The sequence below is a fragment of the Pantherophis guttatus genome, chromosome 2 (assembly GCF_059756535.1).
Source record: "Pantherophis guttatus breed Tessera chromosome 2, ASM5975653v1, whole genome shotgun sequence".
In the NCBI taxonomy this organism is placed as follows: Eukaryota; Metazoa; Chordata; class Lepidosauria; order Squamata; family Colubridae; genus Pantherophis; species Pantherophis guttatus.
Genome location: NC_142064.1, coordinates 251,551,721 through 251,578,764, shown reverse-complemented (window position 1 = coordinate 251,578,764; position 27,044 = coordinate 251,551,721). Strand labels below are relative to the sequence as shown.

Sequence of the window (27,044 nt, the reverse complement as noted above, 5' to 3'; positions counted from 1 at the left end):
CTGATTTTAAAAAAATACAGAAATATTATTTGAAGGACCAGTCTTTTTCTTCTTCTTTTTCCCATCAAGAGACTACCAAGAAAGTCCTAATAATTGTGGCTTTTTCCATCTGAAAGGATATTACAGTTTACACCAAAGGGCACGTGTGCTGTTCAGATAGTGAATTATAGTGAATTAGTTACCCTAAGAATTAAGAGCTGTCTCCTTAAGAGATTGCATTGTGGGAGATGTAGAGAGATTGCATTGTGGGAGATGTAGTCCATGACATGTGACCACATCTGTGTGCCTGATTGGCCACTGAGGCTCTCTGCCTGGGGTGTAGAACAAAGCTCCAGCCATTATGAATTGCGGAGGAGAGAAGCATGATTTCTGAACAGGGAGACAGATCTACCGTCATTTTACACTAGGAAATGGGACAGATTATGAAATATACAGATGAATTTCACCTTGACTCACCATGATTGTAAGTCTATGTTTTGAGGATACACAAAATAAACTTGATCTGTATGAAACCTGTTTGCTAGAGTTTAACTGCCGGTTCCCAGTGGAGCCAGATGCTTTGGGAACAGAACAGTAACATGACATAGACTGCCTGACCCCCTCCTTTTCTTTCCCTTGGAGCAATGAGGGACATTCTGTTTGAGTGAAGAAAAAATAAAAGTGCATCTCTTCTCTACGCACAACTTTAAAAAAAAAAGACTTTGTTTGCACCCAATTGAGACCTTTGCATAGCCACGGAAGTGATAAAACCTGCTTTCCTTCTCTTTGCATCCCAAACTCCGTTTGGATTTAACTGAGAAAAGTATTCTGCCTGGCAGTAAAAGGACAGAGAATGGATAGCCCCCCCCTTCTCTTTTTGGAACAAAGAGGAAAGACCTTTCTTGTGTTAACTAAGAAGATTGCCCTGCTATAAAAGGGTCCAGGGATGCATGTTAGAATCACCTTTGCAAAGTTTTTGTGTGTATGTTGCTTTAAAAGCTTACCTTGGCAGTAAAAGGAAAAAAAAAAACTTATTTTAGCAGAAAGCAAGCTGAGCCACATGGTCTCCCTGGAGATAGAATTTGCATGATACACTCTGCTTCTCCCAGCCTAACCAGCTCAATCTGCATTTGAAGAGCAAGCTGCAAAGGCATTTTGTAAGGGAAAGATCTGATGCAGAGAAACAATCCAGCTGCAGTGCATGCTGTTACTTTGACTCTTGCTTGAAGAAAATACTGGAAAGCTAAATCCCGTTTATAGGGCAAGCAATTAAAGTCCAAAGGAACCCAAGTTTGAGGAAAGCCTCTTACGGTCCCCAAATCGGACAGTTGCTATGCAGCTCTGTACAAAGGAACACGCTAAAATCAGTTTAACCCAAGCATTAGTTAGGTTACAGCACCCTGGTGGCCAAAAGGTGTACTGCGCCAACCACGCAGCTATGCAAGCAACACACTCTAGTGGCCAAAAGATGTACTGCAATGACATCTCCTAAGGTTTGCAACGCACCCCCATGGTCAGAAGGCGAACTGCAACGACATCTTCGAAAGTTTGCAACGCATATTTGCTTCAATAATGGTGAACAGATTGAAGAAACTATTAAATGAATTTATTCATATGGACCAAAATGGGATTTTACCTAAAAGGCAAATTAGAGACAATATGAGGATAATTTTGAACACTTTGGAGTATTATGAGATACATTCAGAAAAACAAATGGTGATGATATTCCTAGATGGACAGAAAGCTTTTGACAATGTGAACTGGCAGTTTATGATAAAGCAATTACAGATAATGGACTTTGGGGAAAGATTTATGAACATTATAAAAACAATATATAATGAAGAATTAGCCAAGATAATGATGAATGGAAAAATGACAGAAAAAGTTAATATAACAAAAGGAACAAGACAAGGATGCCCATTATCCCCATTGCTATTTGTATTGACTTTAGAAGTGCTAAATAGAAATATAAGAAGAAATGAAGAAATAAAAGGGATGAAAACCAAAAAAGAGGAATACAAACTACAAACCTTTGCAGAGATTTAGTATTTATTCATGAGGAGCCTCAAAAGACGGGACCAAAATTATTAGAACAAATAGAGGAATATGGCAAGGTGGCAGGTCTAAGAATAAACAAAGAAAAAACAAAAATATTGATGAAAAAGACTACAGAAAAACAAAAAAGAGAATTAAAGGAGAAATTAGACATACAAATTGTGAAAAAAGTGAGATATCTAGGAATACAACTAACTTCAAGATGTGCAACGATAAAAGAAGATAATTATTACAACATAAAAAGACAAATTGAGAAAGATCTAGAAAAATGGAAAACTTTGCAACTATCACTTAGGGGAAAGATTGCAATAATCAAGATGAATATACTACCGAGATTATTGTTTTTATTCCAAACAATTCCAATAAGAATTGAAAGACCTATTTTCAACAACTTAATAAAATAATGAGGAAGTTCATATGGCAGGGGAAAAAGACGAGAATTAATATAAAGTTGTTACGATGTAAGAATAAGGGGAGTATTTGGACTGCCGAACTGGGAATTATACTACCAGGCAGCAACACTGACTTGAATGAAAGAATGGATAGAATTAAGAAATACAAGATTATTAACTTTGGAAGGACATGATTTACAATTGGGATGGCATGCGTTTTTATGGTATGGTAGAAGTAAGATACATAGACATTATGTAAGAAATGCATTGTTATTAGTATGGGAGAAGATTAGAGATAAATATTATGTGAAAATTCCAACATGGCTATCAATAATAGAAGCACTAATACACCCAAATATGGTTAATTTTAAAAATATTTTTAGATATAAAGATTTACTTACAGATAAGGGGGAATTGATAGAACAAGGGATTGTGATGGACTGGTATATGTATATGCAAATACAAGCAAGATATGAAAAAGATGCAAAATTATATGGTTTCTATTTAGAAATGACAGATCTGGATAGGATACTTGAGGGAACAGGACAAAATAATTTAAAAAATTTTTAACTTTCTGCTTAGTATTGAATTAGAAGAAGAGCAAGTAAAAGAAATGATTGCATGGGCAAAAAATTGTGGATACTCAATTGAGCTTGATAGATGGCAACAGTTATGGGAAAGGAACTATAAACTAACAATGTTGGCTGCATATAAAGAGAATCAATATAAAAGTTTTACAAATGGCATATGCGTCCTGAAAAATTGGCAAAAATGTTTAAAGATAAATCAGCTAAATGTTGGAAATGCCACCAAATACCAGGATCTTATTATCATATGTGGTGGACTTGTCCAAAAGTTAAAGATTATTGGAGCAGAATTAAGATATGGATAGAAGAAATGACTCAACAACATATTGATTTAAAACCTGAGTTGTTCCTACTGGGTATCCTACCAGAGAAAATTAGTAAAGAAAATGTTTATTTGATTATACATATAATAACTGCAGCAAGAATAGTATTTGCACAAAGATGGAAAGCAGAGAAAATCCCTTTAGAAAGGGAAGTAATTAGAAAAATTTTGGACTGCTCAGAGATGAATAGATTAACTTTAATGATTAAAGAAAAAGAGGATATGGAATATTTTAAGATATGGGGGAAATTTTATGATTGGATAGAAAAGAGATATAGATAAAGAATTTGATAAGCAAACAGGAGAAAGTTACATTAAATATATGTATTTGAGGGAAAATATTGAAATAGAGAAATGGAATTTATTAAGGAAGAAATAAAAAGAGGAGTAACAAAAAGAAGTAGTCACCGAAGAAACATCGAGATGACACACGAAAGGACTGATGTATTATATGTTTGTTTGTCTTAAAAAAAATAAAAAACTTTTTATTAAAAAAAAGTTTGCAACGCACCCCAGTGGTCAGAAGGCGAACTGCAATGACGTCTCCTAAAATTTGCAATGCACCCCAATGGTCAGAAGGCTAACTGCAACGACGACTCCTAAACTTTACAAGACACCCCAGTGGTCAAAAGCGAACTGCATCGAAGATGCCTAAAGTTTGCAACGCATTCTAGTGGTCCTACAGTATCCAGGAAATCCCCTGAGTTTTCCCTGTCATGGCTGAGGCCTCTAATGTATCAGCAGATTTGGTCCTCCCAGCCAATCTAGACACGTCTGAAGTATCAAATGCCATGGAGTCTTGTCGAATCATGGCAGAAGCATCTGATTCATCAGGAAAGATTATCCTCCCCCCACCTAACCTCGATACAAACCCAGAATTGGACGTCCAAATTCCAAAAGAAGCCGAGGCACATCAGAGAACCTATGACCTCAGGCAGCATAGGAAGCTTACTGATGTTATGCAGTCAAGCCTGAGGGAAGATTGGGACAAGCATTATCGTCGCAACAAAGAGTATTGGGAGAAGTTACAACAGATCTGCAACATGCCTCTGGATGAGCTTTCACACAAGTGCATCCACTCATTGGTGAATAAAATGGATGAACTTTACACACAATGGAAGGGTTCTGAAAGCCATCTCATCAACATCCAGCAGCAGCTAGAAGACCCAAAGCTCGTGGGGGACATGCAACACTTAGAGATGTTGAATGCAGAATGTGGGAAGATATTTCAAGGTTGTAAGGACTCCTTCCACACCGCACTCCTGGCGAAAAACACAACAAGAGAGGAAGCCTCCCCATCCCAACGTTCACATGCGTCTGCCGCTCATTCTTCCAAGAAAGCTGTGAGCGAGAAGGCTGAATCCAAAGCTACCCATCACTCACATGTGCCATCTCATTGGTCATAGGTGGTCCCCCTTACAAGTCATCCCGATCTCGGGTGGGTAGCAGCATCTTACAGCAATCTTCTGCCTCAAGCTCCTTCCATTCTTCCAAAGCATCTTCTCATCACAGCCAGTTGTCCCAGGCCTTCACAGCAAGGAATCTCGCTGCCCAGGCCGCCGAAGCACGAGTCAAACTGCAGAGGCTGCTGCAGCTCTACATGTTGCAAAAGCAGAGCTACTGCAGAAGGAAGAGATGGCAGTTGAGATGGCTGCTGCAGCTCTACATGTTACAAAAGCTCAGGCCAACCTTGAGTTTCTTCAGCAAGAACAGGAGGCTGCAATAAGGGCAGCACGGGCCACAGCTTTACAGGTGGAGACTAAAACCGCCATATCCAACTATGACACTGGAAAGACATATGGTGAAAGCTCGTACAGCCGGGTCAAAGCCTATATGGATGACCAGAATGTGTTACGGCGCAAGCAGGAAGGAGCAACACGGTCAATCGAAAGACCCGCAAAACCAAGCGAACGAGGAGAACTTCACCCACCAGGTTTACAAATTACTCATGCAGCTGATATTGTACGATCTGGACCACAAGAGTCCTCCCCTGGAAGTGGACATCCTACCCTGACTAACCAAGACATACGGAGCAACCAGACTACTCCATCAGTAGCAGCGAAGGCGCCTCAGCAGGCAAGCACACAAGCAGCCACGATATACAACCTCAACGTTGAGGCTAAGGAGTTCCTGTCAAATCCTCAAGGTCTCTTGAGTGAGGACGCACAGTCCAATGAATACAGCCTGCCTGTCGACAAGGTATACGACCCTTCTCCATATCATGGAAAGATGACCTCCTCATAAAATACTTGACAGGAAAACACCAGCACATGCCCGTCACCTCCCTGGGGCGTAGGTCACCACATCCAGAGTATGATGATTCTGAAACCCAGAGGGATTCTACGAGAAGAAATGTAGATCGCCCCGATGGGGAAAGTTGGATATGGCAGCTAGTGGTGCGCGGAAATTCTCGGACAACCTGGGAAGAGACTACTTGCTATGGAAGCTCATTTTCACGAGTACCATCCGCGACGAAGGGTTGCGGCCGGCCGAGGAACTCAAGCATGGCTGGGACCAAACTCGGCAGAATTAGTAAGTGATGTTACGCAGCCCACCTAGAGAGCCCGGTCATGAAAATGTATGTGATACTGGACACACAGAGCAACCAATCGTTAGCCAGATCAGTTTTCTTCGACCACTTTGACGTCCATACCGAGAACACACACTTCATGATTTCAACATGCACTGGATTACAGCACATGGCGGAGAGGAAGGTTATGGGACCCTGTATAGAATCGTTAGATGGAAGTGCAAAATTCACAGTGCCACCATTGCTAGAATGGGACGCTTTACCAGACAATCACAGTCAGATCGCAACACCAGAGGTAGCAAGCAATATGGCTAAGCTCTTTCCTGCTCTAGACTCCGAAGCCGAAATCTTGCTCTTGTTGGGAATAGACCCCCCGAAGCTTTCCCTCAGCACGCAGTGGTCAAAGGCCCAGCAGGCTCTCCATTTGCCCTCAAGACAGCACTCGGATGGGCCATCTTAGGAACAGTCTGTGTTGACCGGTTGCAGGCTCCAAACCAGGTGAGTCTCAGCCCCTCTGGAGCTGCCAGTGCTTCACTGGGCGCAAACGAACATGCACACACGAAAAGGAGGATTCGTTCCAAAACCCGGTTTAATGGAGGCAACACAGCAGCGTACAGTAGAGACTGAGCTGATAAGCAAAACAAAGTTGGAGACGCCCTAGCTCTCCATCCATACTGTTTTATAGGGCTTGGATACAGTTAACTATCATTAGGCAGGCAATGATTTCTCACAGCTGTCACAATCAAAGCTGCCGCTTGTTCCGTCATGCTCGTCGCAGGCAAAGGACATCATTCCCCTCCACACTATTATCTCTTCAGCAGCTGATTTACGTTCCCATTCCACTCCCCCTCTTCTTGCCTTCTGTCCATCACCCACTATTAGTGTACATGGTGTCCTAATGCAACACCCCCCTCCACCGTGTTTTGTTGCTGGAATCCGTCAGCATTCTCCAGATCCCCTCCATGGTCTTCAACACCATCCATCAGGGTGATGTGTTGTCGAAGGGCTTTTGACACTTGACAGCGAGTATCTTCACGACCTCCATTCTGAGCAATGGGAGAGCATCCCACTCAAAGCCATGTTGAGAACACTTCACAATTTTGACGAACTACCCTGACCTAGGTGCGACAGTGTTCCAGACCAGCAAAGAGGACAACGACTTAGCCTTGTCAATAGAGGACAATTTCTGCAGTTCACGGAAAAGGAATTTCGGAAAGACGCTAGAGGAAGCTGGGTAGCCCCACTGCCCTTTCGTACACCCAGACAGTGTTTGCCAAACAATTATGAACAGGCTCTCTCTCGCCTCTTCAGCTTGAGACAACTCATGAACAGGAAGCTCATCTGGTGGAGTGCATGGACAAGATGGTCCAGAACGGGCATGCCAACCTTGCCTCTGCCCTGGAGAAAGATGAGGAATGCTGGTACCTGCCATTCTTTGGAGTATACCATCCACAAAAACCAGATCAAATAAGAGTGATTTTCTATGCCAGCGCACAGTTCCACAACCTCTCCCTGAACAAAGTCCTTCTCACAGAACCTGACCTTGCCAACAGGCTGTTAGGTGTGCTCATCCGTTTCAGAAAGGAAGCCATAGCCATCATGGCCGACATCCAGCAGATGTTTTACTCATTCCTTGTCAGGGAACATCATCGCAACTACCTGCGCTTCCTGTGGTTCAGTGATGGACAGCACAACCAACAGGTCAGAGAATACAGACTGCGAGTGCACATATTTGGGAATGGTTCTTCCCCTGCAATTGCCAACTATGGCCTGCAACACACCACTTGCGTAGGTGAAACCAGGCATGGTTCAGATGCCAGGCGTTTCGTGGAACGAGACTTCTATGTTGATGATGGCTTGAAATCTGTACCCACCGCAGCAGAAGCCATAGACTTATTAGACAGAACATGTCAGATGGTAGACACACACAACCTCAAGCTACACAAGATCGCATCCAACAGTGAAGAAGTGCTAGCAGCCTTCAAGTCTGAGGACCATGCCAAGGGAGTACAGGACCTCGATTTTAGCATTGACACTCCCCTTATCCAACGGAGCCTCGGTCTGTGTTGGGACTTGAAGAAGGATGTCTTCACCTTTAGAGCCCCAGCCCAGAAAACTGCCTTCACAAGGAGAGGAGTTCTGTCAACAGTGAACAGTCTGTTTGACCCTCTAGGATTTGCTGCACCGGTAACGATTCAAGGGAGGCTCCTTCTGCGTACGCTGTCCCAAAGCACCAACGATTGGGATGAACCACTTCCACCAGAGCAGAAGGAAAATTGGGAGATGTGGCATACCTCCCTGAGCTGCCTCCAGAACGTCCATGTACAGTGCACGTATGTTCCCATCTCACCAACTGCCACACTGAAAAAAGAACTGCATATCTTCTCAGATATGTCAGTGAAGACTATAGCAGCCATGGGATACATCAGGGTCTATGGCGGGGAGAGCAACATTCACATCGACTCCATCATGAGAAAAGCAAAACTAGCACCACTACAAGGTCACACCATACCAAGACTGGAATTCTGTGGTTCCGTATTAGCTGTGGAAGTCACAGACTATGGACCTTGAATTCCAACCCACCACCTTCTACACTGACAGCAAAGTGGTGTTGGGCTACCTTCACAACCAAAGCAGACGCTTTTAAGTCTACGTCAGTAATAGAGTAGACAAGATCAGAAAATCTTCAAGCCCGCCCCCTAGAATCAGCTCATTTCGAACACTTCTCTAGATGGAATCTCTGGTACGGGGAGCAATAACACTTGTACGTATACTGTATCGTGATATAACCTTCTCAGGCTGCCAGCTCATAGCAGAGAGTGTAATTCTACAAAGTGTGCAGCGAGAAGCATACCTGGTAATGGTGGAGTGTCTAAAAGCTGAGAAGCCTGTCCCAAAATCCAGCTGATTGCTGAAGCTGAACCAGTTCCTCGAAAGAACAACATATTTCGAGTAGGAGGGCGTCTAGACAAGGCAGAATTAGCCTCAAATGTCAAACACCCTATCATCCTCCCTGCTCACCAATATGTGACAAATCTGATAGTCCTACACTACCACAAAACTGTCCACCATCAAGGCTGCCACTTCACAGAAGGAGCTGTCAGAGCTGCTGGTTTTTGGATCGGGGGGGGCAAGAGGACCATCGCCTCTGTCCTGCACAGGTGCATGAATTGTTGCAAGCAACGAGGTGTGACACAACACCAGAGGATGGCCGACCTACCTCCTGAACGTTTCAGCACAGGACCGCCATTCACCAATGTAGGTGTGGATGTCTTCGGCCCTTGGTCAGTGTCTGCCCGCCGGACCAGAGGCAGCCAAGCTAACAGCAAATGTTGGGCCATTCTCCTCACATGTCTTGGCATTCGAGCTGTTCACATTGAAGTCATCAAATCTATGGACACCTCCAGCTTTATCAACGCTCTCCGAAGGTTCCAAGCCTACAGAGGCCCAGTCGCGATGTTTAGTTCTGACCGTCGAACTAACTTTGTAGGAGCCTCCAAGGAGTTATGGATCGGTGAGGGCACTCGCCTTGATCGGCAATCGATGACTACCTGAAGGCCAAAAACTCTGTATGGACATTCAATCCTCCCCATGCCTCCCATATGGGAGGAGTATGGGAATGAATTATCGGAATAGCCCATAAAATTCTAGATTCCATGTTGATGAAGACACCCACATTAACCTGTGAAGTCCTCACCACCCTCATGGCAGAGGTAACAGCTCTCATCAACGCTAGACCCTTGAGCCCGGTTTACTCTGGAGAATCCTACTATCCTCACCCCAGCCACTTTGCTGACCCAGAAGATAGGTGACTGGCCAGCACCAGCAGGGAACTTTGTCCCAAAGGACATGTATGCACAACAATGGAGACACGTTCAACTGCTGGCCAACACCTTCTGGAAGCGCTGGAAACAAGAATACTTGCCTATTCTACAGGAATAGGCAAGTGGAAGACTAAAGAACCTAACCTTGAGGAGAGGGACCTTGTCCTGTTAAAAGACAAGGATGCACATCGGAATTCATGGGACTTGTGCACCAAGTTCTACCCAATTCTGATGGACTAGTTCACTGAGTCAAACTTCAGATTGTGAAACCAGAGCAGTTACCCACTGGTCAGCTGAAATCTGGGAACAGAACAACATTCTCCGGCAGGACTCGACACATAGTCCTTGTCAAGGCAAGGTTCCGATCTCTTTCCTCCTTTCTAAATGGTAGCTTCGAGTGAGTGGCTGTCACGATTTAGCCGGAGTGCTGAAACAATCCGAACCTAGTCTAGGATGCAGAAGTTCTCACTCTGGTCCGGCTCACATTTGAAAGCTGCTATCGGACCCATGGAAAAGTACTTTGGCGACCGAACTTCTCCAAGGGGAATAACTTAATGTATAACTAAACACACACGCAGCTCAATTTACAGCGGGCCGCATTTTTCCTTTTGCCGCTTCTTCCGATTTGCCCGCCGTTGCAGGCCATGCACAGCTCTGACCCAGAGCTGATCCAACCCCTTCCTGTGCCATTGCTGTTTCCAAGCTGGGTGGCAACTGTCTCCGCTTCAGCGGTGTAGCGGCTTTTCGAGTCTATCCGGGATTTGCAACCTGACCCTTAAAGGAACTGGACAGTTGGACAGACATCCTCAAGGTTGCCTTATAAGCAAAATCTCGAGATGTTCATCTTCACTCAGAGGCAAAGGAGGAGCCATGCGCCCAGCCATGAAACTATCCCGAAGAGAGGAAAGCTCGCCTGGCAACTTGGGACAACAATGTAGGATTTCTGCATGTAAATTCATGGAAATGTGTAGAACGAAGTGGAAAGCCAAAGCTGCTCATGCATTTTCGGTTTTGCCATCGTAAGAACTACCACCTTTTCCGTCTCCCCCCCCCCCACTCTACTTCTACGCGCGTTTCGTGTTCCAAGCAACTGGTTTGTGCTGCAAATTCGGCTTGGAAGGCAAAAGGAGCGGATTGACCGCCGAGATTTGATACAAACAAGCGCAGAATTGGTATTTTCCTTGTGTTAGTAGCTCTTGGTACAAGTTAAAATCTTGTCTCCTGATCAGGACCACAGGTTTAACTTATTCCAGAGTTAAATATGCCTCTGACAGTGGAAAAAATAAAAGAATTGTGGATTCAGTAGAATGCGGTCCTTCATAAATATTTGTTTATTTAAAATATCTAGCGTACCTTATCTTAAGACTATTAGATAAAGATTTTGAGGCTTTTTCACTATGTACTGAAACGTTCTTTTCAACTTCATCTTGTTTTTTGTTTTAGCTCACTCTTAATTTTAAAAAAGAGGCTGCTAACGATTACCATTAGGCACTTCTTGAAGATTCATCTACCTTGCAAAAAAAAAAGGGGGGGGTTCAGATATATTTATGGAAGTGATACTGGTGACTTTGAAAAAATATTCAGTTTTGCTGTCATATCTGCCTAGCACTTAACTCCAATGATTTCCATTTTGCTTCCTGCAAATGAATTTTATATGTGTACCCAAGTAGGAACACATTTTATGATGTGATACTATAGTTTTCTTCCATGAGCATGAGGTGCTCTTTATAAAGCATTATTACAGTGACAAAAATCCAAAATTGGGGTCTACAAATATGGAACAGAGATTTTAGTGTTTATGTGTGGCCAGGAACATGGGATAACATCCTGTCCTCTTCCTCGGCTTAGGTTGCCCATTGACCACCTTTTTCTAGGCAGTGGTGCCATCTAAAGTCTTCTGATGTTGGAGTCACAGCTGGAATATTTACAACCCCTGAAACAGAAGGCAGAACTGTCCATGCTGGCCAGAGCCACTGGATCCTTCAACTATGGATGGAGACAAATCTCTCTTCGTGGGCATGTAATGTACTTATGATCCAGTGGCTATTCTATGCAGATTCTTAATCTGCCTGTCTGTCCAGTTCAGTGAGATGATGCGGCGTGGACGCAAGGGCCGCCAGCGGGCCTCCGAGATTATTCGCAAGCAGAAACGTAAAGACCTGGATGCCCGACGCAGCAAGTGCCGAATCCGTATCGGATGCCACCTGGAGCAGTGGTGTCAGCTCAAAGAGCAGCTGGGTTTTTCTCTCCATTCCCAGCTGGCGAAATATCTGCTTGACAGGTGAGACTTTGTGCACAATGACAATCTCTACTTCGGTTAGTTTTGTCCAAATATACTCTATGAATTTAAGTGAAGGGCTGTGTGACATGTCTCATGCTACTGACCTGAAGACATGGCTTTTCCAACAAATTTGCTGATCTGATGGGTGATTCTTAACTGGGAGTTTTTAAATTGACTGTTTTTAGTAGTTTATTTTTATTGTTTTTAATCGTTTAATTCTGTGAGCCGCCCTGAGTCCTTTGGGAGAAGGGCGGCATATAAGTATAATAAAATTAATTAATTAATTAATTAATTAATTAATTAATTAATAATACTTTAACGGGAGGTTGAACTGCTTGATTTTGGGCAAATGTCGCAACCTTTCTGCTATTTTAGAGGAAGAGAATATCGAGCTGAGATTTCACAGTGTAGAAAATATATTAAGCTCACAGAGAGTCGCTCCCATCATCAGCCGCTCCCATCCTCATTTTATTTATTTATTTATTTATTATTCAAATTTCTATACCGCCCTTCTCCTTTTGGACTCAGGGCGGTGAACAGCCAAAATAAAAACATCTTTACATAACATTACAGTTAAAAATAGAGTTAAAATAATTTATAAATTTGGCCCGTAATTTAAAACTTGTCAATCTAAAATCAATATTAAAATTTTAAAACTAACCCTAAAATCAAGACAGACCGGCTAACTGAAAAAAATAAGTTTTTAGGGCCCGATGAAAAGTCCGGAGGTCGGAGATCACTCGTATCTCTGGGGGTAGATTGTTCCATAGGGTAGGTGCCACCACAGAGAAGGCTCTCCTCCTGGGGGTCGCCAGCCGACATTGTCTAGCCGACGGCACCCTGAGGAGGCCCTCTCTGTGGGAGCGAACCGGCCGGTGGGAGGCTATTGGTGGCAGAAGGCGGTCCCGTAAGTACCCTGGCCCTAAGCCATACAGCGCTTTAAAGGTGATCACCAACACCTTGAAGCACACCCGGAAGTCCACCGGAAGCCAATGCAGCTCGCGCAGGAGAGGAGTCACATGGGAGCGCCCCGTCGCTCCCATAATCCCCCGCGCGGCCGAGTCACATGGGAGCGCCCCGTCACTCCCATAATCCCCTGCGCGGCCGCATTCTGCACCAGTTGGAGCCTCCGGGTGTACCCCAAGGGGAGCCCCATGTAGAGAGCGTTACAATAGTCCAGACGAGAGGTGACGAGTGCTTGAGTGACCGTGTGTAGGGAGTCCCAGTCCAGAAAGGGGCGCAACTGGCGTATCAGGCGAACCTGACAAAAAGCCCCCCTGGCCACGGCCGTCATATGCCCTTCTAAAGACAGCCGTGCATCCAGGAGGACACCCAAGTTGCGGGCCCTCTCCGTGGGGGCCAATGATTCGCCCCCAATAACCAGCAATGGCGTCAGCTGGCTATACCGGGACGCCGGCAGCCACAGCCACTCGGTCTTGGAAGGGTTGAGTCGAAGCCTGTTTCTCCCCATCCAGACCCGCACGGCCTCCAGGCACTGGGACATCACTTTGGGATATTCTAACGCCTTTCTTCCTGTTCTTATTTTGTTCCAATCTTTAATTGGCTAGGACAGGGGTCAGCAATCTTAAACACTCAAAAGAGCCATTTTCCCACAGAAAAGAAAACGCCGGGAGCCACAAAACCTTTTTGATATCTAAAATGAAGATAACGCTGCATATATTGTTTTTTACCTTTATGCTATGTATAAAAAAAACTTATTTATCCATGATTGGCTTACTGGGGGTCGAAAAGCTCAATAAATTGTGTGCCGGCGGGTGTCGCACATGGGCGATTGTGACACATATTTTGAGTGACAGGGAGCTGCAGCAGAGGGATAAAGAAGCCACATGCGGCTCCAGAGCCGCGGGTTGCTGACCCCTGAGCTAGAAGAACCTTAAAAGAGAAGCTGGCAGAAACAGTAGAAAATGTTCGGTGTTTCTTAAACTTGGCAGCTGTCAGATAAGTGGACTTCAACTCCCAGAGTTCCACAGGTAGTAGTTACTCCTCAGAATTCTGATAATTAAAGTCCATACCTGTGGAAGTTCCACATTTGAGAAGCACTGCTGATTTTTATTATTAAAATTATCTTGTACGCTGAATGCAGTTTAGATATTATTATTGCTCATGTGTGAGCACAACTTATTCTGTCTGCTCACTCTACCTCTTATCTTTCTTTTGTAGGTACAGTTCACATGCCTCAGTATTGAAAACAGGTAAACGCCCTTACAGGTTATCGATGGTCTAGAACAGGCTTATACTGGTAGTCCTTGAGTTACGACTGCAATTGAGCTCAAACTTTCTGTTGTTACGTAAGACAGTTGTTAAGCAAGTTTTGCTCCATTTTATGACCTTTCTTACCCCAGTTATGAAGTGAATCACTGCAGTTGTTAAGTTAATAACATAGTTGTTAGGTCGCAAAAGGGGATCACATGACCCTGGGACACTGCGACCGTCATAAATGTGAGTCAGTGGCCAAGTGTCTGAATTTTGCTCTCGTGACCATGGAGATGCTGCAACAGTTGTAAGTGAAAAATAGTCATGAATCACTTTTTTTCAGTGACGTTGTAACTTCAAACAGTCATTGAATGTTATAAGTCAAGGACTATCGGTAATTATATACTTCCTTGAAATGAAATTCAGTTTCTCCTTTTGAGATCAAAAATAGGATAGAGAACTTAAGAGTGGGGAATTTCACACTGAAGTTTTGCTTCCCTGTTAAAGCTGAGTCTTTTTTTTTTTCCTCCTCCTCTCTTCAGGATCAGACAGCTCCGATGCTGATCCCATCGCTTTTCCTTCAGAGGCATTGCAACGTCTGGTTGTCCTTTCTCACAATCACAGCCAGGAATGTGGCTTCATCCCTAACGTGAAGACCGCTTTCCTGGAGCAGGAAAGAGTCTGCAGCCAGCTGGAATGGGAGTGCCTGGCTGGTCATACCTTCGCCTGGAGTCCCCCTGTCTCAAAGATCAGCCCGCCACCCTTTTGCCAAACAGCCTCAGGTGGCAGACAGGAGCAAGAGGAGGAAGCAATCACTTCCAAGCTGAGTCCTCCACCTGCCCGGGTCACCAGATGCCGGCGCTCCCTTCGCAAGGCAGCAGCAGCCCACGCCATTTCGTTAGCACTTGCTTCCAACTCGCCCTGTCCTGTGGACGAGCCAGAACCATCTTCCCAAGCGGACGAGGAATGTGGTACAGATAGAGAGAGGACCACGTGTATGTTTCCTGCCGGTGACACAGGTCTGGACAAGGAGACAGAATTACTGTGCAATACAGATTCGGATGAAACAGGTGAGGAGAGTGGGTGGAGGAGCCACTGATGGAATTGGGAGGCTGGAAAGCTAGCCTCGTGTTGGGCAAAGGTGACAGATTGGTAGCATATGCAAACCATGCACGAGGCAGGGAGGGTTGACTATAGGGCAGAAGTGGACCAGAGTCAAGTTTTTATCGTTGGATACCTGGGTTGTGGCTAGAAGTTTATTTCAAGCTTTTGAGCCTATCAATAACACTTTTACTGTGTGTCCAGTAATCCTAAATAATCTTAGTCCAAAATTACTAAGAAAGAGGAAACCCTGCAAAATACCAGTGAGGAAGCAAGCTCTTTCTTCCTCCCCACCCCACTAAAAATTAAGACTCTAGTTTTTACAACAGCGAGGGCAAGGGACATGCATTTTGAAAAAGAAAGGCAGCCTGAAGTTGGAAGTGGGAGATATTGAGACTAGAAGGAATGTCGCTGCTCTTGAATAAAGAACCAAACAAATGCACTTATAGGGAATACTAATCTATCAAGCAGTGGTGGAATTCAAATTATTTTACTACCGTTTCTGTGGGCATGGCTTGGTGGGCGTGGCAGGGGAAGGATATTGCAAAATCCCCATTCCCACCCCACTCTGGGGCCAGCCAGAGGTGGTATTTGCCGGTTCTCCGAACTACTGAAAATTTCCGCTACTGGTTCTCCAGGACCTGTCAGAACCTGCTGAATAGCATCCCTGCTCACCAAACATATATTCTGGGGGAACAAGAAAGAAAGGAAGTTCTTTGTAGTTTTCAAAAATATTTCTGTCTGATCCCCTAAAGGAGATTCTTACTCACCAGTGCTAACCAGGCAAGAGATTATTAAAAGCGAACCAAGTAGGTTTCTGTATTTTTTAAAAAAGAAATATGGTCCAGGGCAGGGGTGTCAAACTCGATTTCATTGAGGGCCGCATCAGGGTTGTGTTTCACCTTGGGGGGGAGGGTGGCATGGATAGGGTGGGAATGGCCAGCTCGATATCACTCCTGTTGGGGGTGCCTGTGGTGGCCCAAATGCTTTGCCAGCGAAAACGGGCTCCCGAGCTCCATTTTTGGCTGCCGCTGCCTCCTGCAACCTTCTGCCAGGGAAAACAGAGCTTGGGAGGGCTGCATGGGGCCGCTCCTTCGCTGTTTCCAGAGCGGCCTCGTGGGCCAGATCTAAGTACCCCACAGGCCAGATTTGGCGCCCGGGCCTTGAGTTTGACACCCCTGGTCTAGGGAAATGGTCTTGGAAGCGATTTTATGTCCACTGTTGAGCTTCAGCATTCAAGCTCCTTTTAAATGACTTACCTTAAAAAGACTGCAGTTTTGCTGATTCTCTTCTCTCAATCTGACACTGCTGTGTTTTTCTCTTGTAGAAGCTGCACCAGATGAGATTCCAGGTAGCACTGAAGCTCCAGGGCCTGAAAGGTATATTTCTTCTCTCATGCCATCATAGCAGGGTCCAAATGGAACTTGCTTGCCATGCTATGTGTTGAGGGCAAATGGCTTTTCAGATTTACAAGATTGACGGTGTCTTTTGTAAAAATGACATTTGCCAAAGAAACCTGGTGCAAAAGACATCTTGGAAAGACATTGAGGAAGAATAAGGATCCCATTATTTGTTCTGAGCCTCATAGTGAACATCCACAACCGTTCTATACAAAAATCTATTCCTGGTTTTCCTTTGTGTGTGTAGTTGTTGTAGTTGTTGTTGTGGTTGTGTTGTTGTTGTTGTTGTTGTTGTTGTTGGTTAATCTTTAGTGAGATTCACAGTCTTTGAGGCTGGTTAATAGCTCAGCAGCTCGAGTCCTAACCAAGGACCTAGGAACTGTTAGGGTATCGTCGGAGGATGTAAGCTGTTCCAAGTAAGGTGGTTTTTTGTAGAGTCAAAATGTTCAAGTCCGGTAAATTTAGAATTTCTAAATAGCGGGGTAGCCCTTTGGGGATTGCTCCAAGGGCTCCAATTACAATCGGGACAACACACAATTTCTTTTTCCATAGTCGCTCAACTTCAATTTGCACGTCCTGGTACTTTGTGATTTTTTTCTTGCTGCTTATCTTCAATCCGTGCATCACCAGGTATTGCACGGATACCATTATTATTATTATTATTATTATTATTATTATTATTATTATTATTGAATAAATTCCTGAAATTTTTAAATTTATGTCCTTAAATGATTGGGGCTTGGCCATTTTTAATGATTGATTGACTGGCTGGCTAGTTGGTGTCAACTTTTAGCAATCATATACATAGACCTTTCCAGAATGATCTGTCCTCAGCCTGATCCTTCAGAAAGTCCACTCATGACAACAGTAATCAATATGTGAATATGTCCAACCTCCATTTGGACATCTTTTTAAAGTCTTTCCGTATTTTGTTGTGTCTATTTCCATCTTTTATTTCAACAGATGTCATTGTAATATGGCTTCATGCCTCTTCTAACCTCAATATAAAATTCTTTGTTTCAGTTTTTTAATGCAATCTTCATTTTTTTGGTTTGGACATCTCTTCTCGGCAATTTCCACTATTTGTTCTGACATTGAGTGTTATTATTTGGTCATTGACTGCACTGCTATATCCTTCCTGCCTCTGAAAGCTATGCCAAGCCTTCTTTGTTTTCATGCCCTCAACAACAGGCTGTGTAATCTTCTGACTGAAAATGTCCAATTCTGGCCCATTTCAATCTGCCGGTGTAAATGTGTGTGTAGTCAATTTGTTTCATCATTCATTTTATTGAGCTTTTCCATGTTCATGGTTCTTAGGTTCTATATTCTCACCATAACTCTCTTTGCAACTTCAGGTTTTCTTTTTTTCTGTATGGCAACATCCACAACTAGATCCTGAAGGCTTTAATCTAGCCACATCTTAAACCCCATCAGTACTTCTCATAATATATTGAGTGCCATCTGACATGAGAGAGTCATTTTATCTTGCTGTTTAATGTGATTTTCTTTGTAGAAAATCATTGGCTTATCTCCTGCAGTATTTAGTTATGCCTTGGCCATTGTCACTAACATGATAATCTGCCTGCAGCATTTTATCATATTATAACTGCCTATATTGCTGTCCTGCTTGGTTTAGCTGGGAGCTAGGATGACCTTAATGTCTTGAGTAACCATGCTAAGAATATATTCTCTTGGCATATTGTCTCAGTGTTCTTTGCTCATCCTTCCCAGGAACACATACAGACCCACCAACTCTTGCCACAGTGAGGCTCAGTGGTGAAATGTAAAATTCGTTTGTACCGGTTCTGTGGGCGTGGCTTGGTGGTGGTGGTGGGGGTAATGTGACTGGGTGGGCGTGGCCAACTTTTTTTTTTTTTACTTTTAAAAACATTTTTTCTACAACCTCTTGGGCCGAAGAGGTTGTTAAAAAATGCTTTTAAAAGCCTCTGATGATCAGGCAACTCAGCTGGGATCGTCAGAGGCTTTTAAAAGCATTTTTTTTCCTATAACCTCTTCAGCCGATGCTTTTTAAATGCTTTTAAAAGTTAAAAAAACAGCCTCTGATGATCGCGCGGCTCAGATGGGCATGGGCGGGGGGGCGCAGGGATTTTTGCTACCGGTTCTCTGAACCACCTGTTGCCATCGCTACTGGATCAGCCGATCCGGTCCAAACCGGGAGCATTTCACCCCTGATGAGGCTGCATAGCAGGATTTGAGTTCTACAGATTTTTCCACCCCCCCCCCCATTTATCACCAATGGGGGAAGATAGGAGTGCAACTAACCTAATAATTTTCCTAATTGCCTCAAAAGCTAGTGCAAGAAATAAAAACTAATCCTCCAGGTACTGTTGCTCACAACATGACCAGCTGCACAGAAGGATTCAGTCTTTCCCAACTGAGATATTCCAGTAAATTCAGCAGTGACTACATATTGGTAGGGGAATTCTGGGAGTTGAAGTCCATGTGGTGTGAATGGGTTTTAATATTTTAATTTTAAATGTTTTTATAATGGTTTTTTAAATGCATTGTAAGCCATCCTGAGTCTCCGGAGAAAGGCGGCATATAAATTGAACTAAAAAAATAAATAAATATCTCTGGAGGATGACCGTTAGGGGAAAGCTGCTTTAGATCTCTAATAAAAATAACACGAGGCTTGACTTGACTTATAACCTACCATTCTTGACCCAATAACCACATCAGCTGAAAAGGAGGAATGTACCAAACTAAACAAGCCAAGGTTCATCCAGAATGAAGGATGTTTGTGGACTGAATCTTGGCCTTTCATTTTTTGTATTTTCTTCAGGATTTTAACTCTACCAGGGGAGACACCAGAATTGGTGTCTGGTCCACCAGAGGAGGAGGAAGCAGAAGATTTCACAGAGGAAGATAATATGGTATACATGGATGACCTGCAAGATGAAAATTATCAGCCTTCCATGGATAGGTAATGAAATTAGAAGATTTTAAATGCAGCAGAGTCCATTTCAGTGTGGATAATGAAAGATCAGCAAGGAAGTACTTTCTTGGACGCTTCTGACCAGAACCAAATCGGGTTCCGATCAAAAAAACTCACAATTTTTTTTCTGCAGCTGATTTCCCCTTCCATGCCATTTTCTTTGTAAGCGCCAAATTTCCAAAATTAGGTTCGGGTCACAACCAGGGGTGAAATGCTCCCGGTTCGGACTGGATCACCTGATCCGGTAGCGATGGTGGCAGGTGGTTCGGAGACCCGGTAGCAAAAATCCCTGCCCCCCCCCCCCCATTCCCAGCTGAGCCGTGCGATCATCAGAGGCTTTTTTTTTTTACTTTTAAAAGCATTTTTTCTACAACCTCTTCCGCTGAAAAAATGCTTTTAAAAGTTAAAAAAAAAGCCTCTGATGATCGCACGACTCAGCTGGGATCGTCAGAGCCTTTTAAAACCCACCTCTAGTGTAAGGAACAGTCTAGACTATAATCAATACATTTGGAGCAGAGGTGGGTTTCAGCAGGTTCTGACCAGTTCTAGAGAACTGGTAGCGGAAATTTTGAGTAGTTCGGAGAACCAGTAGTAAAAATTCTGACTGGCCCCGTCCCCATCTATTCTCTGCCTCCCAAGTCCAAGCTGATTGGGAGGAAATGGGGATTTTTCAGTATCTTTCCTCTGGAGTGGGGTGGAAATGGAGATTTTACAGTATCCTTCCCCTGCCACATCCACCAAGCCACACCCACCAAACCATGCCACGCCTACCAAGCCACGCCCACAGAACCAGTAGTAAAAAAACTTGAAACCCATCACTGATTGGGAGCCATGTTCTACCCTGGGGTTTCAGCTTTTGAACCTCTGTCTTAAAGAATAGAGTACCATTAAAGTACTGATGCAGTATAGTTTACAGTATAAAATTGATTTGACCCATCCAAGGTCCTAAACAGGTTTATTCAGTTCCTTCATTTTTCTGCCAGCTTTCCAGGGAGTTCCTTTCCCCATATTTGTCAGCCCGAAGCCCTTGTGTAGAAATGTTTGCTTTATTATTGACTGATTTGAGTCATTGATTGATTCTATGTTTTTTATTGCCATTTTAGCCCAGTTTTCATGAAAAGCAATCCCAATCTCTCTTTCTAGCTGCAAGAAGCAGGCACAGCCAGGAGATGAAGACTTGTCCCAAATTGGTCCTAAGAGAATCAGGTAAGTTCAAGTCTGTGGTTGCTCATGATATCCTCAGCCAACATGGGCCAAAAGTAGAAAGGGAAGCTTATAGGAACTTTAGGTAGGTTGATTAAAGCTGCAAGACTGGCAAAGATTATTGGCTTGTCTATCTATTTATTGTCTGTCTGTCCGATTATCTGTCCATCCATCCATCCTATTTACAAATTGCAGTTTATATGCTGTTTAATCCAACAAGCTCAAAGCAGTTTACAACAACAAAAATAATGCATCAACAAATAAAAACCATCATTAGCCATAGCAATAGTACTTAGACTTTTATGCCGCTTCATAGTGCTTTACAGCCCTCTCAAAGTCAGCATATTGCCCCCAACAATCTGGCTCCTCGTTTTACCGACCTTGGAAAGATGGAAAGCTGAGTCAACTTTGAACCAGTCAGGATCAAACTGAAGGCAGTTGGCAGAGTTAGCTTGCAATACTGCATTCTAACCATTGCACGCCCATGGCTGTTGCTCATTAGAATAAGACAGAGCAGCTTCACCCAAAGGAACAATTACAAGATCCAAAGAAGGAGAAGAGTAGCTAGGAAGGCCCACCATAGCTTGTCAGGATTAGCAAACCCGGAAATTATTTTAAAAATTCATATCCGTGAAACATTTACCTAATAATACAAAAGTTATTAAAAACCTAATGGATTATTGTAATTGCCTTCTCTTTGGAATCATGGAGACTTCAATAGTTACAGACTGAAAACATCTAGTGAAATATTTTGGGAAAAGCTGCTTCCCCAAAACTCTTAATCAATCTATTTTGCTATCAAATTAATTTGATTAAAATCACACTGGTTATAATTTAAGTAAAATGATACATTTAACTCTCTTTGCCCAAATTATTTTTGACCTATCAAGATCTCTAAACAATCCAGGGTTGTTTACTTTGGGGTGGGGGAGAGATGTCTATAAAATACTTCTGTATGTTAACACAAAGGTTGTGTTAATAGTTCTACAATTCTGTTGCATATCTTCAACCTGGAGATTTGACATGTTTCCTCTTCCTTTTGGCTTCCCTGTCTCTTCTCTCTTTGACTTTCTTCACAGGAAGGCAGCCAAGCGAGAGATTCTCCTTTGTGACTATGATGGTTGTGGGAAAATTTTCTCCAATCGCCAATACTTGAATGTAAGTGAAGGAGGAACAGCAGTGGTCACCGGTCTCTTGGGCTGGATACAGGTGACTTGACAGAACTTCCATGTTTCGTTTAAATTTTCTGAAGTGTCAGTACTTTGGAGGCAAGCAGCAGGGTGACACTTTCTATAATTCCCTGTTTGTTGGCATCTGGCCGGACCAGGAGAACTGAAGTTAATAGCAGACTACAAATTTTATAATTTGTACCAGGAAAAGTTCCCCCCTTTGCTTTAGAAGCATCATCCGTCGGTCAGGCAATGTCGGCTGGCGGCCCCCAGGGGGCGAGCCTTCTCTGTGGGGGCACCCGCCCTGTGGAATGAGCTGCCTCCTGGAATACGATTGATCCCGGACCTCCGGACCTTCCGTAAAGCCCTGAAGACGTTTTTATTTCATCAAGCCGGCCTAGCCTAAATGGTTTTTAATTGGGATATTAAATTTTATGGATTTGGGGTTTTAAATTGAGTAGCCAGTGATTTAATTCTTTTTAATTATCTTAACTTTTGCATTTGTATGTTTTTTAATTTTGGCTGTTCACCGCCCTGAGTCCCTTCTGGGAGAAGGGCGGTATACAAATTAAATTAATAAATAAATAAATAAAATCCAGAGAAATAGAAGGGATGCATGGTCCAGCTGCTACAGAATCTCATCATTGTGTACGTCATATTTATTTATTTATTTATTTTATTCGGCTTATATGCCGCCCTATCTCACAATGGACTCAGGGCAGTTCACAACAATAAAACACAAGCCACAATAAAAATAAAGACTAAAATCTAAAAAATTTAAAATTAACCCATTAAAACCCTGTCATCAGACCAGGTCAAGGGATTTGACCATATGCTGTTAAAAAAATCTTCCTTTGGTTTATCTATGCTGGTGGTCCGCGGATCCCTGGGAGCCTGCAGTGTCATTAGAGGGGGGTCCATGAAGACTTGAAGAAAGATTATGATTTAAATCTTGGGGGGGTGTCTGTGGCCACAAAAGGCATTTAAAGGGAGTCCATGGTGAAGAAAAGGTTGAGAACTACTGATCTAAGCTAAGGACCCATACCGATTTTAGAGCCTTATATTCTCTGTGGGCTATTTTTTCCCCATCTTCCAGTACCACAAGAAATACCAGCATGTTCACCAAAAGACTTTTGCCTGCTCTGATCCAAGCTGTGGCAAATCCTTCAACTTCAAGAAACATCTCAAGGAACACGAGAAGCTGCACAGTGGTGAGCAGTCTAACCATGTGTCTTTCATCCATCTGGTGCCTGCTAAAAGTTTTGAACTACAGCTTTCATTGCCCTTGTAGTCTGTCTAAATCAAAACGTCTTGGACCAGTCCTGACTAGTATTGGGGAGAAAAGATTTATAGGTTGCCCATATCTATTACAAAGGATGTGCCTTTAGGATCAGGCTGGCCAGTGACTTATTGTGCCCTTTACTTTCAGATAAAAGGGACTACATATGTGAGTTCTGCGCCCGCTCCTTCCGAACAAGCAGTAATTTAATTATCCACAGGCGGATCCACACCGGAGAAAAACCCCTACAGTGAGTATGCCCCACAATGCTTTCCCCTATTGCAGAAATGACTTAAGCACAATCAGGGTCACTCCCATCAAATCCAGCCTCCTCCTCACAATCATCAACTGAAAAGCCTTTCCAGTAAATCATAAAGCAGATGGTTTTCTCAAATCTCACTTTCTAGGATACAGTCAAGATAGTCCTTGATTTACGATCATCCCAACATATACCATATTTTTCGGAGTATAAGACGTTCCGGACTATAAGACGCACCTACCTTTTTTGGTGAGGAAAACAAGAAAAAGAAATTGTCTCTGCCTCCCAGCAATTTGCCTTGTTGCAGCAAACAGCAAGCAGCCTGCTTTAGTTTCACTTTCAGTACAGCCTGATTAGCACAAGAAAAAAAAAAATCTGCCTCCCAGCAATTTACCTCCTTGCAGCAAACAGCGGAGGCTGGCACGGCAATAGGCAATGGCAATCCCTGCAGCCTGAAACAGCTGAGGGTCGGGAGGCGGATCCAACCGACAATCAACTGCTTGCGCTAATTAGGCTGGGCTGAAGCTGAAATGCGCTGTTTGCTGCAAGGAGGTAAACTGCTGGGAGGCAGAGGCCAAAGGGTGGGGGTCAGCGGGTGGGCAGGGCTATATTCGGTGTATAAGACGCACCCAAATTTTCACCCCCTTTTAGGGGGGAAAAAGTGTATCTTATACTCTGAAAAATATGGTATATATTTATGGTGGCTCCATTAACTTAACAGTTTTTTTTAAAAAAAGACAACCGACTAGCTTCCACATAGGGAGCAGAGATATTTTACTTGGTGGCTGCTCCTGAGGTAACCTTACATTGTATTGATTTTCTACTCTGCTTTACCAAGTCATTCAGCCAGAGCCAGTTGTTGTACAGAGACAACTTTCCCTGTTGTCAGGAGGGTGGTGGGGAGAGCCAAGGCTGGATTTATCACCTATTTCTGGCAGCCCCCTTTCCTCTTTGGTGAACCCCTCCTCCCTTCCTTTTCACCCAGGTGTGAGATCTGTGGTTTCACCTGCCGCCAAAAAGCGTCCTTGAACTGGCACATGAAAAAGCATGACGCCGACTCCTTCTACCAGTTCTCCTGCGACCTTTGTGGCAAGAAGTTTGAGAAGAAGGACAATGTCACTGCGCACAAGAGTAAGAGCCATCCTGAGGGGGCCACTGGGCCCCTCCCGCCAACACAGGAGCCGCCCCCTCCGAGTTCTCCACTTGCAGCAGAGCCAATGGCAAACCCGGTTCAGACTCAGCCGTGTGACATGGGGAAAAAGGTGGAGCCTCCTGCCCTTGCAATTACCGTCATCATTGAATAGCGGACTGAGCAGAAGGAGAAAAAGCAACAGTAGAGAGAATTCCTGACATTTCCTGCAGGCCAGTTGCAAAATCAGCAAAAACACATGGGCCCTAGCCTCTTAGAATAAGGTCCCACCAATTACAATCTTTCACTCAGCTCCTCTGGGCTCAGTTCTGGAATAAAAAGACAATCTTGGCATTCTGCCATGCCTGGCTCCAGAATGTCTAGTGGTGGCACAGTCAGTTTGATGTGTTTTCTTTCCATCTGTGGTTGAAAAAGTACACCTGCATAATTTATTCTGTCTACACAGCTGGTCTCTCTTGTGTCACGAATGAGGCCAGTGAGTGGTGCTGTCCTAATTGTTTACTGCAGGGCAAGTTAAGTTGCAAGAATCGAGGGATTTCTCAGCCAGTGGGAAAAACATTGGCTGCATTAATTATGCCATTTAACGTGGGATGATGCTAGAGCTGGGGGCAGGACGAATGGGTATAGCAGTGAGTTTTGCCTCTATCCGCACCTGTACTGGTCTACAGATCTTGGGACAATCTGCTTGTCAAACTGTAGCAGAGCCACCTCCATGTCTGGATATTTGTTTTACATAATCTGACAGGTGAGCTGCTTCTCTGATCAGTAGATTTGAGCCTCTGTATGGTGACTTACCTGTCAGAACTCTGTAAAAATAAATACCCTGGCCAGGAGGCCACTGCAACATCTCTCAGAAGGATATAGGTGTTGTTTTGGCCCACCAGCAGCCACAAAGGCAGATTCGGACAGTGAGGAGGTTGGGGAGGAACGTGGGCCAGTCCTGGAGTCTGGGGAAGGCTCGGACAATAGCTCTGAGTCGGAGGCAGAGAGGAGGCCAAGGCCATCTGGTAGTTCTTTGCTGCCTCCAGAGTCTCCGGAGTCTGACATCAGCGAGGCAGAAGAACAGCGTGAGCCTGTTCCCAGTGTGTGTATGTGCAGAGCTGCCAGGAGACAGGAACAATTAAGGAAACAGAGTTGACTTGGGAGTAAGGCTTGGAGATGATTGGCTACCAAACCTTCATGTAGATTGTGAGTGTAAAGGGAGGGGCTACAGAGACATGGAGAACAGGTAACTGACATAAACACGCTATGTACAGTCCTGACTTTACATAGCGTTGTCAGGCAGCGATCGTGGAAGATATGGAGGGATCTGCTGTAGCCTCTGGAAACAATCTCTTTTGCAGCCTGCATAAATGATGCAATGTTTTATATACAGGGCAGTGGAGCAGGATTGGGTTCTACTTACCTTTACTACCGGTTCACAACGGGATCGTGCGTGTGTGCTTGATTTGCTCGCACATGCGCCTTCTGCGCATGTGCAGATTGCTTCTGATTATGTCAGAGTCGGTGGGCGGAGCCTCCCGCCGGTTTTACTACCGGTTCTATAGAACCGGTCCGATCCGGGAGCAACCCACCATTGCGATGGAGGTACTGTATGCATATTTTATGCCATTATGTTTTACTAACCACGATGATCAACTTTGCCAGGGGCAAAATATCGTGTCAAGTATTTAAGTCTTAGCTCCGGCTACTTGAAATGGTGTGTATGAACTTCTGACAGCCACATGGCATTGTTCATGAACATTGAAGCCTATGGCTGCATAAAAAAAGGTTACAAGAAATTTTGTAATGTACTTTTTAAGTGGAAACTGAGTTTCTTGGAAGGCCGTATTCCACGGACAATTTCATACGCTACTATTTTTCTATTTGTATGTCACTATTAAATACACATTATATTGATTAATTTTCCACTCTTGTCTAGCCAGCCCAGATTTTAAATTGTAATAACAGCCATTAATAGGAATAGCTTTCGCTGTTGTGCTCCACAGAGCCAGAAAGATGTGTCATATTTGCAGAGCAGGGCTGCACTTCCCTGCTTCTGGAAACTGGATGTTGCCATTCAAAAAAATTTTAAGTCAAACCAGGAGCCAGAAAAACAGTTTACAAGTCAAAAATGGAGGGAAAGAAGCTGCAATTTCAAGATGCAATCTAGCATTTGTGCCAATCTTGATTCTTCCTTCCTGATAAACTGTATTTTTGAACTGCTTAGTCATCATCGGCCTCAATTCCTACCTGTTTTGGATATTTCTATCCGGTAGTTTAGGGTGAAGTCAGCTTCCAGGACATGGAGCTCTGCCACCAAAAGACGAATAAGAATTGTATTGAGTGGTGATAATTAAAAGG

The 27,044-nt window shown here is 43.8% G+C and overlaps 1 protein-coding gene across 7 annotated transcripts; it reads left to right on the top strand.

Annotated features, from left to right (window-relative positions):
- Positions 1-292: 292 nt before the first annotated feature.
- On the top strand, positions 293-25,072 carry ZNF692 (zinc finger protein 692). Of its 7 annotated transcripts, none has more exons than XM_087883835.1 (11): positions 293-463; positions 11,538-11,970; positions 14,152-14,183; positions 14,727-15,254; positions 16,613-16,664; positions 19,489-19,629; positions 20,785-20,847; positions 21,924-22,002; positions 23,110-23,224; positions 23,443-23,542; positions 24,537-25,072. In XM_087883835.1, the coding sequence occupies exons 2-11, from the start codon at positions 11,780-11,782 to the stop codon at positions 24,853-24,855; spliced, it is 1,620 nt and encodes a 539-aa protein (XP_087739961.1). In that variant the 5' UTR covers positions 293-463; positions 11,538-11,779; the 3' UTR covers positions 24,856-25,072. The 7 variants fall into 7 exon arrangements, with proteins under 7 accessions (XP_087739961.1, XP_087739962.1, XP_034287713.2 ...); XM_087883836.1 differs by having other exon boundaries at positions 300-463; positions 11,564-11,970; XM_034431822.3 differs by having other exon boundaries at positions 302-463; positions 21,924-22,053.
- Positions 25,073-27,044: the final 1,972 nt, after the last annotated feature.